This window comes from Glandiceps talaboti, chromosome 16, assembly GCF_964340395.1.
Source record: "Glandiceps talaboti chromosome 16, keGlaTala1.1, whole genome shotgun sequence".
Taxonomy (NCBI): Eukaryota; Metazoa; Hemichordata; class Enteropneusta; family Spengelidae; genus Glandiceps; species Glandiceps talaboti.
In genome coordinates, this window is record NC_135564.1 from 14204012 (window position 1) to 14221019 (window position 17008).

At 35.0% G+C, this 17008-nt stretch overlaps 1 protein-coding gene across 1 annotated transcript; it reads left to right on the forward strand.

Moving 5' to 3' along the window:
• The first annotated feature begins 476 nt into the window (after window positions 1-476).
• LOC144447144 (uncharacterized) lies at window positions 477-11370 on the forward strand. Its single transcript, XM_078137050.1, has 16 exons — window positions 477-791; window positions 2065-2166; window positions 3026-3100; window positions 3594-3668; window positions 4162-4274; window positions 4793-4940; window positions 5496-5522; window positions 6351-6417; window positions 7551-7596; window positions 8046-8083; window positions 8499-8545; window positions 8688-8797; window positions 9581-9674; window positions 9886-9999; window positions 10901-10966; window positions 11224-11370. Exons 1-16 carry the CDS (start codon window positions 477-479, stop codon window positions 11284-11286), a joined length of 1500 nt encoding a protein of 499 aa, XP_077993176.1. The 3' UTR covers window positions 11287-11370.
• Window positions 11371-17008: the final 5638 nt, after the last annotated feature.

A 17008-nucleotide genomic window follows, 5' to 3' on the forward strand; every position in this document is an offset into this window, starting at 1 on the left:
GAGACTTGCACTAAATTCAAAGTCTCTTTGACATATTATTGTATGAAAATTTTTTTTTCAATGAATTATCATGAGGGTAAATCATACATCACTGCTGGAATGGATCTATGCTGGCAGAATGGCTCTTTATACATCAACTCCCTTGGCGTCACCAACCAGTGCAATCCATTGCTGTTTATGTAAGCCCAGAGGATTCCAAGCTGGCCACTCCAACCATTCGACAATCATGACTCCAACAATTCTCAATAATGTATTTTGGTTCAAAGAATATAAACCTCTTGTACCTCATGACTCGGATCACTCAAACAAGTGGCATTGGGAGCGGCCACTTACATTTGCGCCCTCTACGACAAATACTGTTTTAGTTTGTAACCTTTGATTATATTTCTGGCCGTTGAGGGCTCCTGACTAATTCTCCAGCATGATTCTCAAGTCATGGCCGAACTAACGTGAATGGTGCTGAAATCCCAATAATAATGTTGCTATTCTCCGGTGGATCTTGTAGATGGAGGATTCTCCTCGACTCCTGCAGACGTATAAACCAGAGTCGTAAATGTAGCGCGGCCTTCAGTCCAATTGTGTATCAAAATGCAAGGGAACATTTGAAACACAACTGCTCTCAGCTGTCTGTTCGGATGTCAACATTGACTTTATACACGCCGAGCGGTGATGGCGAGAAGGTACCGTTTCTGAGTAGACCAGATGTTGATATCAAGTTTATAATGGATAACATAGACTTGATGAAAAAGAACGTTAAAGACAGAAAGATGACATTTGATTTTGAAAATTTGGTGAGTCAGCCAACTCCCAATGTTTCAAGCCTGTTTTTACAGTGTAAGGGACCCTTCAGTAATTAGGGGGGGGGGGTTAGCTTTTTACAAACAGGTTCTCAGGGAGGGCCATAGTTTGAAAATAGAATAGAGGGAGGGTCACGTCTTACTTTGACTGATTGTATTTTCTAACTTAAGCATTATTTGTGATGTTGATATCACATCGTGCTGCCACCGGTTCTACAATAGATTCTCATACCTCTGGATGTACATGTATATGCTACGAGGCTCGACACATCTTGGGGAGGGGAGTAGACATGTCGAAAACCTGTAGCGTATATTTCGAGAGCTACATATCCCACTGCTGCCAAATCGGTTCGGGTGCCCCGTCCATTGGGTTTTACGCGTATGTAACATTAAGCAGGCATTATGAATGGGCCTTATGTATAACATATAGTGAGGTATATAAATAATGGAAGCACTAATAACAAATTTGGTAATAAAGCTGAAATGAATTCCCTTGCCCTGTGTTAACACATAGGGCCTATAGTTGCAAACTAAGTGACGCCTTGAAAATTATTTAAATTGCTGACAATATGCCTGTCCTTATTATTACCAGTTGATATGAGGTTCGCAGAGATGGTCAAAACTGTTTTCCTTTTAATATAGCTCATTGTAACCATGGTAATCAACAGCCAATGTCACCTTGAATTATGGCTTAGGGTTATAGGTACCATAATACTCACATATTGTCAAATTGCTGCTGACAACCATATAGTGAATTGTCAGTTGTTATGTGAGAAGAGATCTGAGTCTCACAGGCCTGAGTAAAATGGGAACAATTGGTAAGGTATGAGGGCTGGTGTTGCAGAATACATTGTATTGTTGACCTCGGTCCCGACAATGTTGGGAGTACTCAGTGTGGCCATATCCTGTTTGGGAGTTCACATTTTGGCCTTCAGCTCATCCAGTGAGATCCAAACACAGGTACTGATTGACGCAGTGTCTTCACACAAATTTCCTATGGTGGTACAAAATAACCAATACCTTTAAACTTTCAACATGGTGGCAGCAGTGGGATTAAGTCCTTTTAAAACCATTGATTCTGGGACTAGGGTTCTTTTCCATGTAAACCATAGTTTTGAAATATTTGAACAGGGGAGTTGGGAGAGTCATATTTTTAGAGAAAGGAAATTGAGGGAGGGTTACTTTTTAGCACGATGGAATCAAGGGAGGGCCATATTGTATATTGTTAATTATTATCATTAATTAAATCTTAATTAATTAATTTCAGTCCAAACTATGGCTTGAAGTCCAAAAGTTACAAGTTGATGTAGAGGCACTTGAAGAAAAGAAACTAAAGATAAATCTTATTGCAAAGGAAATTGCCAAGAAGGTAAAGCATGTGTTTTGAGATATTTTCAAGAAAATTTGATACTTAATACTGTAGGTTTGAACTTACTATATTCACATATATTACTAAAAGAGATTGCTGGGAAGGTTTGTGTTTGAGATTTTTTCAGGTTTAGATTTCAGAGAGGTTTCAGTGAGATATTTTCAGGTTTAGATTTCAGAGAGGTTTCAGTGAGATATTTTCAGGTTTAGATTTCAGAGAGGTTTCAGTGAGATATTTTCAGGTTTAGATTTCAGAGAGGTTTCAGTGAGATATTTTCAGGTTTAGATTTCAGAGAGGTTTCAGTGAGATATTTTCAGGTTTAGATTTCAGAGAGGTTTCATTGAGATATTTTCAGGTTTAGATTTCAGAGAGGTTTCAGTGAGATATTTTCAGGGAGGTTTGAGATGTTTTTCATTGAGGCATGAGATATTTTCAAGGAGGTTTAGTGAGATATTTTCAAGGAGGTTTAGTGAGATATTTTCAAGGAGGTTGAGAGATTTTCAAGGGTTGGCGAGATATTTTCTGGGAGATTTCAGTGAGATTTTTTATCATCGGAAGGTAGTAATCATTTGGGAGTCATTAATATTTATATTCATCTAATAGATACGTATGTCTGCTGACCCCCATGAGGCAACACTGGATCACTTCTAAGACAGTCACAGAACAATGTAAAGGATTCAGTTTGGTGCACCTTGGCAATTGCAGGGAATTTATGTGACGATAAATCATGAAATGATACTCCAAAACCCAAAGTTTATAAAAATGCCCTTATTTCCTGGAGGGTTGTCCCCACTTTCATTAGCCTGCCTTGATTTTGTTTGTATTTGTTTTATTTATGCTAAGATATTGTTCATTTCAGGATGTCTCAGCAGCAGAAAAGCAAACAATAAGACAACAAAGTAAACAACTCAGAAAGGAACTAAAAAAACTTAATGTAAGTTAAAATAGTGCCAATGGCATTGCAGGATAACTGTAAAGTTTATGATAATGTACATATACATAGACACTACTGAACCTCAGTTCAGTTGTGCTAAAAACACTTGTTAAATGTCATGCATAGTTTTCTTAAAAACTCCTGAGGTGGGCCTGGTTTTCTGTGATCTCTTTTGTAGTAAATCGAGATCACCACATATAGTTTCTAGACTATGGAAATAATGACATAAATACTACATGTAGTTAATTGACAAATTAGTTACAAATCATGCTTGGCCTTATTTAAAGAAGAATTACACTATATATATATATATATATATAGTATTTATAGCCAGGAAATGTACAAAAAATGGTAATAACTGTTGTATACTTATTCTAAGCCTACCAATACTGAAAGTTTATTGACATGTATTTCATGAAATGAAATGTTATGTAATTTAGTCTTGCGTCTGAATGCATTGATTATTGTCATGGTGTTATTTTTTCCGTTGTAGACACTTTATTCCAACTTGTCAGATGAATTGTTTATAAGTGCTTTACAACTACCAAACTTTACACACATAGACACGGTAAGAGTTAGTTATACCATTGTATTCCTAGTAATCACATTTCTTATGTGATGAATTGATTATGAATATCAGTTACATACAAGACAATTGCACAATGTCACACAAAACCAGTGGTGAGCGAACTTCGTTCATTTAGGGCATAGACCCTACACCAACCACTTGGTGTAGGGTCTATGTTTAGGGGGAAGGTAGTCTGAATTTATAGTCGGTGGGGTCATGAGTAACACTAACAGAATTAAGTATGGCCACCTTAATGTATAACTCTTATTAATCACCTTGTTAGTCGGTGTTTTCGTTAAGGACGGTAGGTGAAATGAGTTGCTTAATGTATTTGACAAGGCTTTTCCCTTGAAAATGATTCTACAAGATGTGGAAATCTGTGCAAGTTTTATCAAATTTCTCCTACCTGTTCCCAAACCTCAGCAAAAACACTGCTGGTAGAACCATTAGTCTATTTGTCTATACTAAATATGTTATTTTTACTTTGATACAGCCATCAGGTGCTGAAGGTGTAGTCATAGAACAATACAGAGATAAACCAAAAGACGAGGTGTGGAGAAAGAGCCATGTTGATGTCGGTAAACAAAAAGATATCTTGTCTGTAGAGTGAGTATTTATTATTCATATATTATAACTAAAAATACTACAAAAGTAGGATAGTTTAATAAAGTCATTGTTGTTTATGTCTTCTGCTATGATTTTTGTTGTGACTACATAAATTAAACATTAGAAAGCATAATGTTGATAATGTGGGGGTAGACACTTGAATGGTGTGGGGGTAGACACTTGAATGGTGTTCGTATGTATTAAACATTTGGATGTATGAAACAAAATTTGCAAACCACAAGCACATGTATGGTCACCATTTTGCTTTAAAGGTCAAGGTTGTATACTTACGGAACACGCGTATGTCCCACATAGTATACCTTTATGTAAAGTTAGCTTGAAATCGGCTGAAGTATGTCAGAGAAATGAGGGTGCACAGACAAATGGACGGTTGCTAAACACAATTGATACCAATTTATCCATCTATTGAATATCATTTATAACTAATAAATGATTATGAAAGTTTTAACCATTGGCTTATTTCTTGTCACTGTATATTTTTTCTCTCATTATATCAGTCATCGTCTTGTCCATCCTGGAGTTTGTTATCTAAAGAAAGAAGCAGCATTGCTTGAACTTGCCCTGATGTCTTGGATGTCAGAGAATTTACAAAATCATGGTTTATTGCCACTATCGTGTCCTGAAATGTTTAAACAACTTATAACAGTAAGTTTGTTTATGTTAGTATTTAAAAAAAAATTGTATTCCTACATTTGATTTCATGTTAATTGTCATATATATATATATAAAATGCATCATGTTGCACACAAGGCATAGGAAGCTAAGTTTTATATTATGAGTAAGTCATGATGGGTGAATGGTTAGAGTGGCCGGCTTGCAATCTGCAGGTTACAGCTTCGAGCCACATTGCTGCTGTTTGTTTCTGAGTGGCTGAAGTCTTTAGGCAAGATTTGAACCATGACTGTGCCTTAGTCAACCCAGCTGTATATTTAGGGACCTGGTAGGATAGAGGTTGCAATGTGAATGCTTTAATCCTATGCATTTATAAAGGCTGCAATGGATTGTATGCTCCCCAGGGAGTTGAAGTATAAAGGGCTGTTGTGCCTCTATAGATCCAAGCCAGGGGTAATAATTGTAAAGTGCTGAGCACAGAGTGGCAAAGCACTATATAAAAATCAACATTATTATTATATCTATCAAAACTTTTCCAAATTTGTGCTCTATGTTCTTTTAATATTTCCATGTTTTATGTCATTCTAGGAAGGATGTGCTTTTGATAATAAACAGGTGAGAATTGAAGTTAAGATTATCATATTTTCTGCAGTGCCATTCAGTTTACTATCATAGTGCTATTTTATCGTTCACGGTTTTTACCGTAAAACACAATACTCCACATTTTACAGTAAAACAGTTCTACAATTTCCTTGAGAAACTACACTTTGGTGCAAAACTGGTAAAATTTCTAGCTATTTTTGTACTGAAGTACTACTATGTATCAAGCATCCAATTCACATGTAATGTACACTTTGGGGTCCAACGCAACTAAAACCTAGCCAATAATTAAGGATGCGCTGAAACAAAACCTTTTATTTGAGCAGGAGTTGACACGATTTATGAAAGACTTTTAGCTACATGTACAAGTGAAATGTGGTGTCATGCAAATTAGCCAAATTCAATATGGTGGGTAGAAGTTGGGATCATGGCTTGGTCTCGGTTTAATATACCCAGAGTCTCATCACTTGGGGCTCTACTACAAAACCACCCAGACGAGAGTCTGAGGAAGTATCATTGGGCAGAATTTTGTGATCGATTAACAAAGACTTGATGTTAATGACTGTGTGGATGGCTTCATTGAATTTAAACTTCATCTCCTGTCCTCATTGAGCTAGATGTAAGAAGACATTCAAAACCATGGATTGTATCCAGACTACTAAACTACTGGCGTATATACTAGAGGAGATTGATAGAATTATGTACTATGGGTATACACTATAGGCACAACACACAAAATGTGTAGCGTCTATTGTATGCATCCTGTCATTTGATGTACATGTACTTGAAATATGAAATCAGTGTACTTATTCTTGGTGTAATCATAGACTATCTGTATCACAGGTTTACTCGGTTATTGGTAGTGATAGTGTACTTCGACTGACTGGAGTGTCTCTCATGTCCTTTGTAGGTAAGGATGTGTTCATTCTACTATCATCTTCCATATGAAATGTTGTGGGATCAGGGAGTTGTCGTACAGTTATGCGTAACAAGAAATCGTAGTACGTTTCACATATTGCACATGATAGCACGCATCATCACCTCCCACTCTCCATAGGAAGAATCAAACCAATCTTGGGAAATGACTTTGGTATATGTAATGAATAGGATGAAACTTTCAGTGCAGTGAGAGGTCATTTACTCAAAGGAAGCGTTTTCTGTATTTTTAGAGTCATAGTTTGAAAGTCTTTCAGTCTTCCAGGATTATGTACAATATAGATTAATAATTTAATGAATTAAAGATTTAGTTTTGGTGGAATTCTGTGTCACAGTGTCGATTTTACAATATTTAACCATATGGCATATGCAAATTGAAACATTTACATAATGGACCCCCTAGATTGCTGTTAAAAATAATGTAAACACGGACAGCATGACTGTTCACATGCTAATGATGATATCAATGGTGTCAAAGTATTGTTTTCTTGTAAAGGTTGCTACATGTGCATTCAACTTTATTTATTATAACTATTTATTTACTTATTTATGTATATATAGTTGTAATATTTCATTAATGTCTATTTATGTAATTGTTAGTTTTGAGTTGCAATCATTGTGATACATGATGGTAGTGACTCCTTTCATACTGTTGTTGTACTTGATACGAATGCAGTTTGTACTACCTCTTATAAATTGAGGTATTAATACATTTTTATAGTTATGAATAATACTGTAGTTATGAAAAATCAGATTTAAAATATTTATATTATTTATAAAAGCTGATTTGCCCTTTATATCTGATTCTAATAGCCAATTGGGTTTACCCAACTCAAATTTTACAAATGCACTGGGCTAACACTACTTTCAAATTTTTATTTTCAAAATTTTTTAGTTTTTTGTTATTTTTAATAAGTTTATATTTTTATTTATACAAAAGATATAAAAATAGTATACAAACCTTGTCAGTTACCACATAGTGTTGGAGAATGTTTACTTTTAGGGTGACAAGAAATTGATAAAGTAGGCATACTGCTTTGAGATCTGTACTTTGTTCCATATTTGCATGTCCAATTTTAATCTTAGATTTCTTGATTTTATTGATAGCATACTTTACAATGATGGTTCTTGAAAACAACAGTCTACCTGTAAAGTGAGTACTGCAAGTAAATGTATATCTCAAATCTTCATGACTCCTATGAGTTTACTTCCTACACATAGTCATGATTATACAGTATAGTGTACATCTAATGAATCATGTATGCTAAGACCCATGATGCAACTGTGTATCACTGAAAGAACTGAGGTGAAAAAGAGTTTCAATTTGATGTTTCCTGGCAACTGAGAGAAATTTATGAGATGTGAAATCATGAAAAGACTCCAGAACCAATTTTTATGAAAGTACCTAGTTGTTCCCTGGAATGACATTCCCCACATTAAGGTGTGTCAAGGAAAGAATTTTTAGTAGTCATCCTTTCTCCCCAATATCATTTGAACCCTTTCAATAGGACATTCATGAGGAGGTCTGAGAATGAAAATTACAATTTCCTTCAAATGAAAACATTTATCATAATATTGATTTGAGTTAATTTCTCTTACTAGGTCTTATACTATGGGTAGGAACTATAACCCAGTCAATGGTATGTAAACCTCACTATTCTTGTCTTTTATTCATGGATCTTAGAAGAATACTTGGAATATGACGGATGAGTTGGGACAATGTTTGATATTTCAGTATATAACTGAATTACTCAATCATGCAAGTTAAAATAGTAACCTTCATGGTGACGTCTGCCTGTCCCTGTCTGTCTGTCTGTCTGTCTGTCTGTCTGTCTGTCTGTCTGTCTGTCTGTCTGTCTGCTGTCTGTCTGTCTTTCTGCCTCAGTCTGTCTGTCTGTCTGTCTGTCTGTCTGTCTCTCTCTCTCTCTCTCTCTCTCTCTCTCTCTCTCTCTCTCTCTCTCACACACATTCTCTCATGTGTGTTTTAGTTATTGCCTTATTTGTATGTGTGTATTTTATGTGGCTCATTATTTGATATGTTCTCTTTATTTCCAGAAAACCAAGAATTTAAAAGTTTATGTGATATGCATCAGTCAAGCATGGTGAGTAAAAATACAAAACACCATACACTATTGACTTTGTCAGGAATTTAAGCCTTTGCCACCCCCCAAAACATGTATAAACTTTGTTCTTGTCCCTTAAGGACATCACAATTTCTGCTCTCTTTCAATTTTACCATGCTAGGTTCACCTTTTTGGTCTGACAAAAAACTCAACAGAAGAAAGTGAAGAAATGTTTGAGGAATACATGACTGTACTAAAAAGTCTATTCTCACAACTACAATTACATTACAGGTAAGTGCTGATTTTCTTGTCTTTTTTCTTATTAGAATTTCTCACAACATTATCTATATCGTGAATTGACATGCAACCTCCTTTGATAGATTAGAGTCCAGATACCTGCTGGTAGCCTGGAATCCATGCAAGTGGAGGTTTTGAATTATTTATTTCGTAGGAAACCAAAATTTAAAACTCCCCATCTGAATGGATTCCAGGCTAACCTGGTAACCTCCCCAGGTGCTCTTTCTAGTTACCTTCATATGCTAAACATTCAGGAACACACACGATGTACCTGCCACTGACCTCCCCAGGTAGCCTATACTCGTTACACCTGCTGGTGATCTCCCAAGATGCAACTTGTGCTGAGTAGCCTCAAGATAGCTAAATATTTGTTGTGTTACATATCAGTTCTTATGTGTACTTGAGTAGTTACATTTTATTTACCGGACATTAAAGTTCATGTTTGTAAGACACGAGTTGCATTAGCTGCTCTAAATCATTTGCAAATGTGTTTGGTCTAAATTATTTGCTGTCTTGCTGTCATTGTATTAAAATAAACTTTATTGAAAATTGTTACTTGTAATTTTCGACTACACTCTTTCTAAAAATATTGACTCATTCTTCAAAACATGAGATGCGGAACACATGATCTTGCAGACATACATGCCTAATTAGGGGTCAAAGGTACAGTCACATATTTCTGGTAGCAATTTTCAAGTTCATGTTTGGAAGGAAAGTTTACTTGTGGACAACATTAATGATCAGCTCACAGATATAGTTTTTATTTTGTTGTAACAGGATTGTCAACGTACCTAGCTGTCAAATGTCACTGCCAATGACTAGAAAGTCTTCTGTACAAATGTGGCTGCCATCAGAAAAACGGTATGTGGAGGTAAGAAATTACAACTACTAATCACAAGTTGTAATAATTACAGAACTCCATGATGTTTGAGTGCCACTGTGGGTACTCAGTGTATTTGGACTTACACTTTCAGTGTTTTCTACCCTGAGTATACCACTCTTGCTTGCACACTTCATGAGGGGTTTCTGAATTATGACTGAGTTCTACAATATTGATCCTGAAGTATTTGTATATGTTATAGGTATCATGGATGAGTAATAGTGGAGACTATGTCAGTAGAAGACTAAAACTTCAATATCCAAATAACCCAGAGGAACCAGCTGTTAGTAGTAGAAACAGAAACTATTGCCACACAGTAAGTTGTGAAATCAATAGTGTTTATTTTATCATGTTATTACACATTATTTGAAATTTGGTGAAACAGTCCGGTAACAGAATTTCCAACTACAATGTATTGCCACCCAGTAAGTTGTGAAATCAATAAATGTTTATTTTAAGCATAACTCATTTTTCAAAGTATGTTATGAATGAGGAATTGGTATTTATTTTGGAATTTTAATACTTGACTTTGTTTTTCTACTTGTGAAAGGTGAAACAACAAATACGTACTTGTACTAGGTTGTTTCACATTTTTTTTTTTCAAGTAGAAAGACATAGTAAAATAGTTGTATTAATTATAAATTAAAAATTTCCCCATTTTTCATCCATGTGACCAATTTAAACAGTATGATGCTAAAATGTGTATCTATTACCACACCGTAAGGTAAGCTTGTAGTGTCCATTTCATAAAAAAGTTATTCAGATATAATGTTCATGGGCCAACAAAGTTATGATAGCTGATGTTACTTTGTTGGACCAAGAATGTTTGATCTTAACAAGTTTTTATCTTATTCCTGCCCTTGTAGTGTTTTCATATATTCTCAATAATTACTAGTAGTACAGTTTATTTCAACAGTGTTATTTTTTATGGAATTTTGCCATTTCAGATAAAAACTATGTATAATACCAGACCCTCATGACATGTGAGTGCAAGTGTCAGTACTCATGGGTCCTGGGCGTATTTGCACTTGTGCTTGCAGTGTTTTCTGCTGCACTTTCATGCGCATATGGCAGCAGAGAACACTGCAAGCACTCATGCAAATACCCAGCGTATGTCACATTTGCTCTTGTGCGTCATAGGATTCTGTCATATATATTGCACAGTAAGATGAACATTCTGTTTTTTTATGAAGAATGATATTATCACTTTGATACAGGTACATGGTATGGCTATAAATATACCAGCAGTGATTGCTGTGATATTAGAAACATGTCAACAAGAGGTGAGTATGACAATCCTTAAAATTGAAAATTTTGAAGGTGAAGGGTAACGATAATAATATGGAGAATAAATTTACATCTAATATCTAATTACAGGACAAACTAGACAGAAATTAAATTCATCCCCAACAAGGTTAAGATCGCAAAGCTGACATAGATGTTCGTTTCTTGGCAACTTCAAATTGCGTCCACTCTCAATACGGAGATTGTGGTCACATATCATACATGTAGTAATAATATTTTCGTTTTTTTTTCGCAGGATGGAAAAATACCCATTCCAGAAGTCCTTAAACCATTTATGTATGGCTGTGAAGCTGCATAGAATTTCAAGTGATTTTATGCAATGACTCACTCAAACCCAGCTTGAAACGTGGTCTGTCATCATGTGTTTGTATGTGTAGTAGAGTTTGAGGTATCCATGGAAACCATGTTTCTATTATTTATAATAATGATGTTGTAATTTGAACAGACTGGGGAATTTTTATAATAAACTTGATTCAGAAGGACTTATGTGTTATTATCCAATATAGATAAGGTACCCTTATTCAGTGGATGTTGAAGAGATTGATTGATTGATTAATAGATTGACAGACTGACTGACTGACAGACTGGTTGTTGTTGTTGGTTGTTTGTTTGTTGGTTGGTTGGTTAATTGAAAGAATGATTGATTGGCAGACTGACTGACTGAATGGTTGGTTGGTTGTTTGGTTGGTTACTGACTGACTGACTGGCTGATTTATAGAACGGTTATGTAGTTGCTAAATTAATTGATTGATTCATCTGGCATTTGGATTTAAGAAACGACTTGGATGATTTTTGGATTTGTGAAAGTAGAAATACTGACATTGACATGACATTGTTGCCATCCTGGAAATAATACTCTTAAGATTCCTAGATGGGTGTCTGTTATTGTGTCTTTTCCATTTCACAAAACTATTGACAGTGTCAAGAAGCTAATACACACAATTGTAACAATGTAGCAAATACTAGTATATCCCGGATGTGTCAAATGTTACACATGTACATGTCATAGTTATCGAGAATATTTTGTATGGAGAATATTATACATCAGGGTACCAAATATCAACCATCCAAAATTCGAATTATATCATATGAGTGAATAGACAGACTGTCTTCAATGGGATTTGGTATTTTTAGTTGACATGAAACACAGGTTATTTCCACTCGAGCTTTTGAAAAAATCGATGACCGAAACCAAAGTTCCTCCATGATTGCATTATCCAAAACATAACCCCACACATATCTGGTTTAGAAGATTTTGTGGGTCGGATAAAATTGATGCGATCGGATGATTCTTTGAATGTAACGCACCAATTTGTATCAACTACAAACTATTATTTATAGTTTGTATCGAAAAACCAGTCGACAATATTATTATGTAGTTCGTGGTAAAAACCCATATCACTACTGCATTCCTTCAAATGGGTAGATTTTCAACAAATATATTTATGTACATAGGTATTTGGTTTTGATAGCTAGAATAAGAGGTATATCCGGATATCTACATTTACAAAATGTATCGACAAACTGATAGAAGACACTTGGAATAATTTGTCACGCACAGGAGATACAACACTTACTTTTATCAAATTTGCAATTGTTTGAACAGTTTCTAGACAATTTTTTGGAGGGAGCATAATCATATTAGACTACAAAACTAAAATCAATAACGCTGTAACGAAACCTCCAAAATAACTTTGACATGGATATATAAACTTACGTTTGTTATCCTGCAACCAGAAGTCCGCGATAAACCTGAAAAAAAAAGTTACCTTCTCTGAAAACTTCTACAGTAGCAAAGCCGATCCGCGTTGATATCAAGGAGGGTGAATATCTCAAGTTGCACGATAGTGACGAAACATGACTATGAAGAATCATTGCTGACGTTACAACATTCTCAAATCGAACGCCATCTGGTCATAAGAAGACGCTTGTGGTTGCATGGCAACTGTGGCCAGTTCCTAGGAGACCAATGGTATGCGCATAAGGATGCGCGTTCACTGTATCTGTTTACGTGCACTTTCGAACTCTTTTGCCGAAGTTTTGTATTGTTTCCAAATACAAGCAAATTAAATACGTCACAAGTCGTATAAATTTGACCGAGAGCGGTCAAATATGACATCATTTCAGAGCAGTCGTACCCAGTATCCTGCAGGTAAGTTTTCCAACATCAAATTTCAAGAAAACCTGTCGTTTCATGTTGATTTTATTTTTCGGTCGAAAATATCTTTAGAGCGAAAGTACAAGAATCAAGATATTCCAAGAGGAAGAATTCATTCCCGGGTTCATGACGGAAACGTCATGATTTTTGAAGAACCTTTTAGATACAAGACAAACAACAGTCACATTTACTCCATAGCGGCCAGTGATTCCACTGGCATCGTCCATCATCACTGTGTGAATTATAAGTCCCTAGGCCTAGGCCTGTATAAGTTTCTTTGGCAGGGGAATACAGTCAAAAAAAATTGATTTGCTATTCATAAACCAAACCAAAACAGTAACAGTAACAACAACAACAACAACAACAACAACAACAACAACAACAACAACAACTTCCCACGAAGTTAAACGGCTTTTCTTGTGACACACTTTCACATATATCGGACAGAGATAAACCTGAAAAAGTCAACCCCTCGTTACGTTTATACATGAAACAGTTGGTTCAAACTGCGTTGTTGATAGCTTAGACACTTGAACCTCATACTTTCTTGCAGACAAAACCATTATAAGCTTATTCTGTGTGACAATTTGCATAACTGATATCTTGGTGAACAAGGTATATAGACACAAGAAACAAACAAACAAACAAACAAACAAGCAAACAAACAAACAAACAAACAAACAAACAAACAGACAGACAGACAACAACAACAAAGTATACCCCTCTTCCTTCGCAATTTGTTTTCGTAGTGCAATATTTTTCTGGGAAGGGGATTGCCAGGGGTACGAGTAGTCATGGGGTGCGAATTTTAATTTCGAGGGACACGACGTCGACTGAAATATCTTTTCAACCCATAATGTATAAATGTCTGCATTCGTATTTGAGTATGATTAAAACGATTCAGAACTTTGAGCTCGCTGTTTCAATCATCATTCCTGTAACATGGTAAACACAGTGCCTAGATCCACTGATCTATTCCATGTGTTTGCGGTCTCTGGATGCTACAAGCCCTAACCTATGTGTTTATCCAATGTCAAAATGACTTTGATTAATGACGGTGATTAGATGGCATGGGATGTTCCCGGGTATTTCCTTGACATGCGCACTAAAGTACCCTGGTACTCACTTCCCAAGATATCTTCACGACATGCTGTCTAGTTTTCATCTCTGAAATCTAGCAGGTTAGTGCTTTCATCTGTGATTATACTTTCCTTTTACTGTTATTTAGAGAAAATGACTGTACTTGTTGACGTTATCGTTTGATTTGATTCATGTATAAACATTTCTATACTTTTGTATATGACTCATACATTGACAGTTGACTGATCATGTACTCTACTTTGTCGATTCTTTGATGCAGTTTACGATAACTTTTGTACCTATTGTTTCATTCTGTGAGTTTATATGCCAAGTTTTTGACGCTACGGGTAATGCTAGTTTTAGTTTTCCGACAAAGTTTCCAACTTCCATTGACAATCAGATACTAGAATTGCTATATCTAGTTGCCTTGGCAAATTATTCACAAGTATATTGAATAACAGGCTAACCGAATACATAGAAAACAAAAACATTCTACCATCAGAACAGTTTGGTTTTAGAAAAAATTGTCGTACTACAGACAATCTATTTATTTTAAAAACAGTTATCAATAAATATTTATATCAAAATGAACAACAAAAAACAAAACAAAAGGACAACAAAATTTATGCTTGTTTCATAGATATGAAAAAGGCATTTGATAGCGTCTCACATGATGGCCTCTTCCAAAAAATGCTTTCTAATAACATATTTGGTAACATGTATAAAATGATTAAACATATATACAGAAATGCAACTTACAAAGTGAAAACCAAAAATGGTTTAACACAAGAATTTAAATCATCTGTAGGAGTCAAACAAGGCTGTAACCTTAGCCCTACACTATTTAATATTTTCATTAGTGACCTACCAAGAATTTTTGATTCAAGTCATTGTGACGCACCAACTATCAATAACAAGGCAATCAGTTGCCTACTTTACGCTGATGATATTGTCCTTCTGTCAAAATCGAAGCAAGGGTTACAACACTGCCTTGACAAATTATCAAAGTACACACAGAAATGGAAACTCAAAGTTAACACTATGAAAACAAAAATCATGATATTCAATAAAAACAACAGACTGTTACAAAAAAGTGTTTTTTTCTTTGAGGGAGAAGAACTAGACATTGTAAAAAAAATTCAACTACTTAGGTCTAATTATTTCTCCAAATGGAAAATCAAAAGAAGCAATGATGAATTTAAAAAACAAAGGGATCAAAGCATTATTTTCACTAAAGTCAAAGTTAGGCAATCTTAGAAATCTAAGTCCACAATTAATGCTAGATATATTCGATAAACTAATAAGACCAATAGTTGTATATGGGTGTGACATATGGAGTGATGAGTGCTGCAAAGATTCACCAATTGAAACTGTAAATGTTAACTTCTGTCGGTTTATACTAGGAGTATCAAAGAAAACCACTAAAATGGGGATTTATGGGGAACTTGGAAGATTTCCATTAGATATATTTGTGAAAAAACAAGCGATAAAATATCTCGTCCATGTAATGAATACAAAAAACAACATATTACGAGAAGCTTTCAGTTTCAACAAAGAAAAAAAGACAACCTGGTACAAATCCACAACTTTGTACCTACCTAATAGTGACATAAATCAATTACAAGTCAATGAAATCAGTAAAAAAATAAAAACACAGCAAATAATCAACATTGAACATCAGCAACAAGCAAGCTTCATCTCACAGTGGAAAAACAGCTTAAATAACAGAGAGGAAAATGGAAATAATAACTGCAAACTCAGAACATACAAACTCATTAAATTAGATTTTAAGCTTGAACCATATCTAGAAAAATTAAATAACCCAGAATTGCGATCAATAATCTGTAAATTCAGACTAAGTGACCACAAACTTGAAATTGAAAAGGGCCGTCATCACAAAATACCAGCTAAAAGCAGATTATGTAAAATATGCAACTCAACCCTTGTAGAAGATGAAAAACACTTTATATTACAGTGTCCCCTGTATAATTTACTCAGGCATGACCTCTTTAGTGAAGCTGCTAAACATATTAATAATTACAGAAACTTGACAGAAGAACAACAATTTAAAGAAATAATGAGCAACAAAACTCTAATTATCGCACTTGGAAAATATATCAAACTTAGTAATATAAAAAGGGAGCACCACCTACAAAATACTCATAATATATAATTTGAAATGTCTAAATACCCTTCATTATTATTTTTTCATTAATATTATGTTTCAACTCGTTGAATAGTTATTGTTGTTGTTTTGTTTTGTTTTGTAGTCTTTATTATGATGTGTAATGTTACTTTTGAAAAGCCTATAAGTGTTATTATTATGATTTTTTTTTTCCCCAATTTTATTTTATTTGTACCTTTAACAAATCCCCAGGGTTTTGTTACGTGTAATCAATAAATACTAAATACTTCAAATACTAGACATTCCATTACACATGGTGTTATAATTTCATTTTAGGCGGGAAATAACCCATGCGTATATATACATAGTGACAGTGTGTAAGCTGAGCTGGTGTCAAGACCTCAGCCAGGGTACGTGTAATTTGACACACTAACATTGCTCCTTGTAATCTTCACTTAGCCTATTTCCTAATTTCGTTTTATATTAGTAACTTTTATTTTACTGATGTAAATATAGTGTATTTATTCAACCTGCGTTTCATTGCATCACGTGTCTGTCATTGCATGCATTACCCTCGTAAACCTAAGTCTAGTCATGCTAAAGCTAGGGGGCCCAACTCCTGGCCTCATGTGCTATGTCGTGTATCAAAATGGCGAC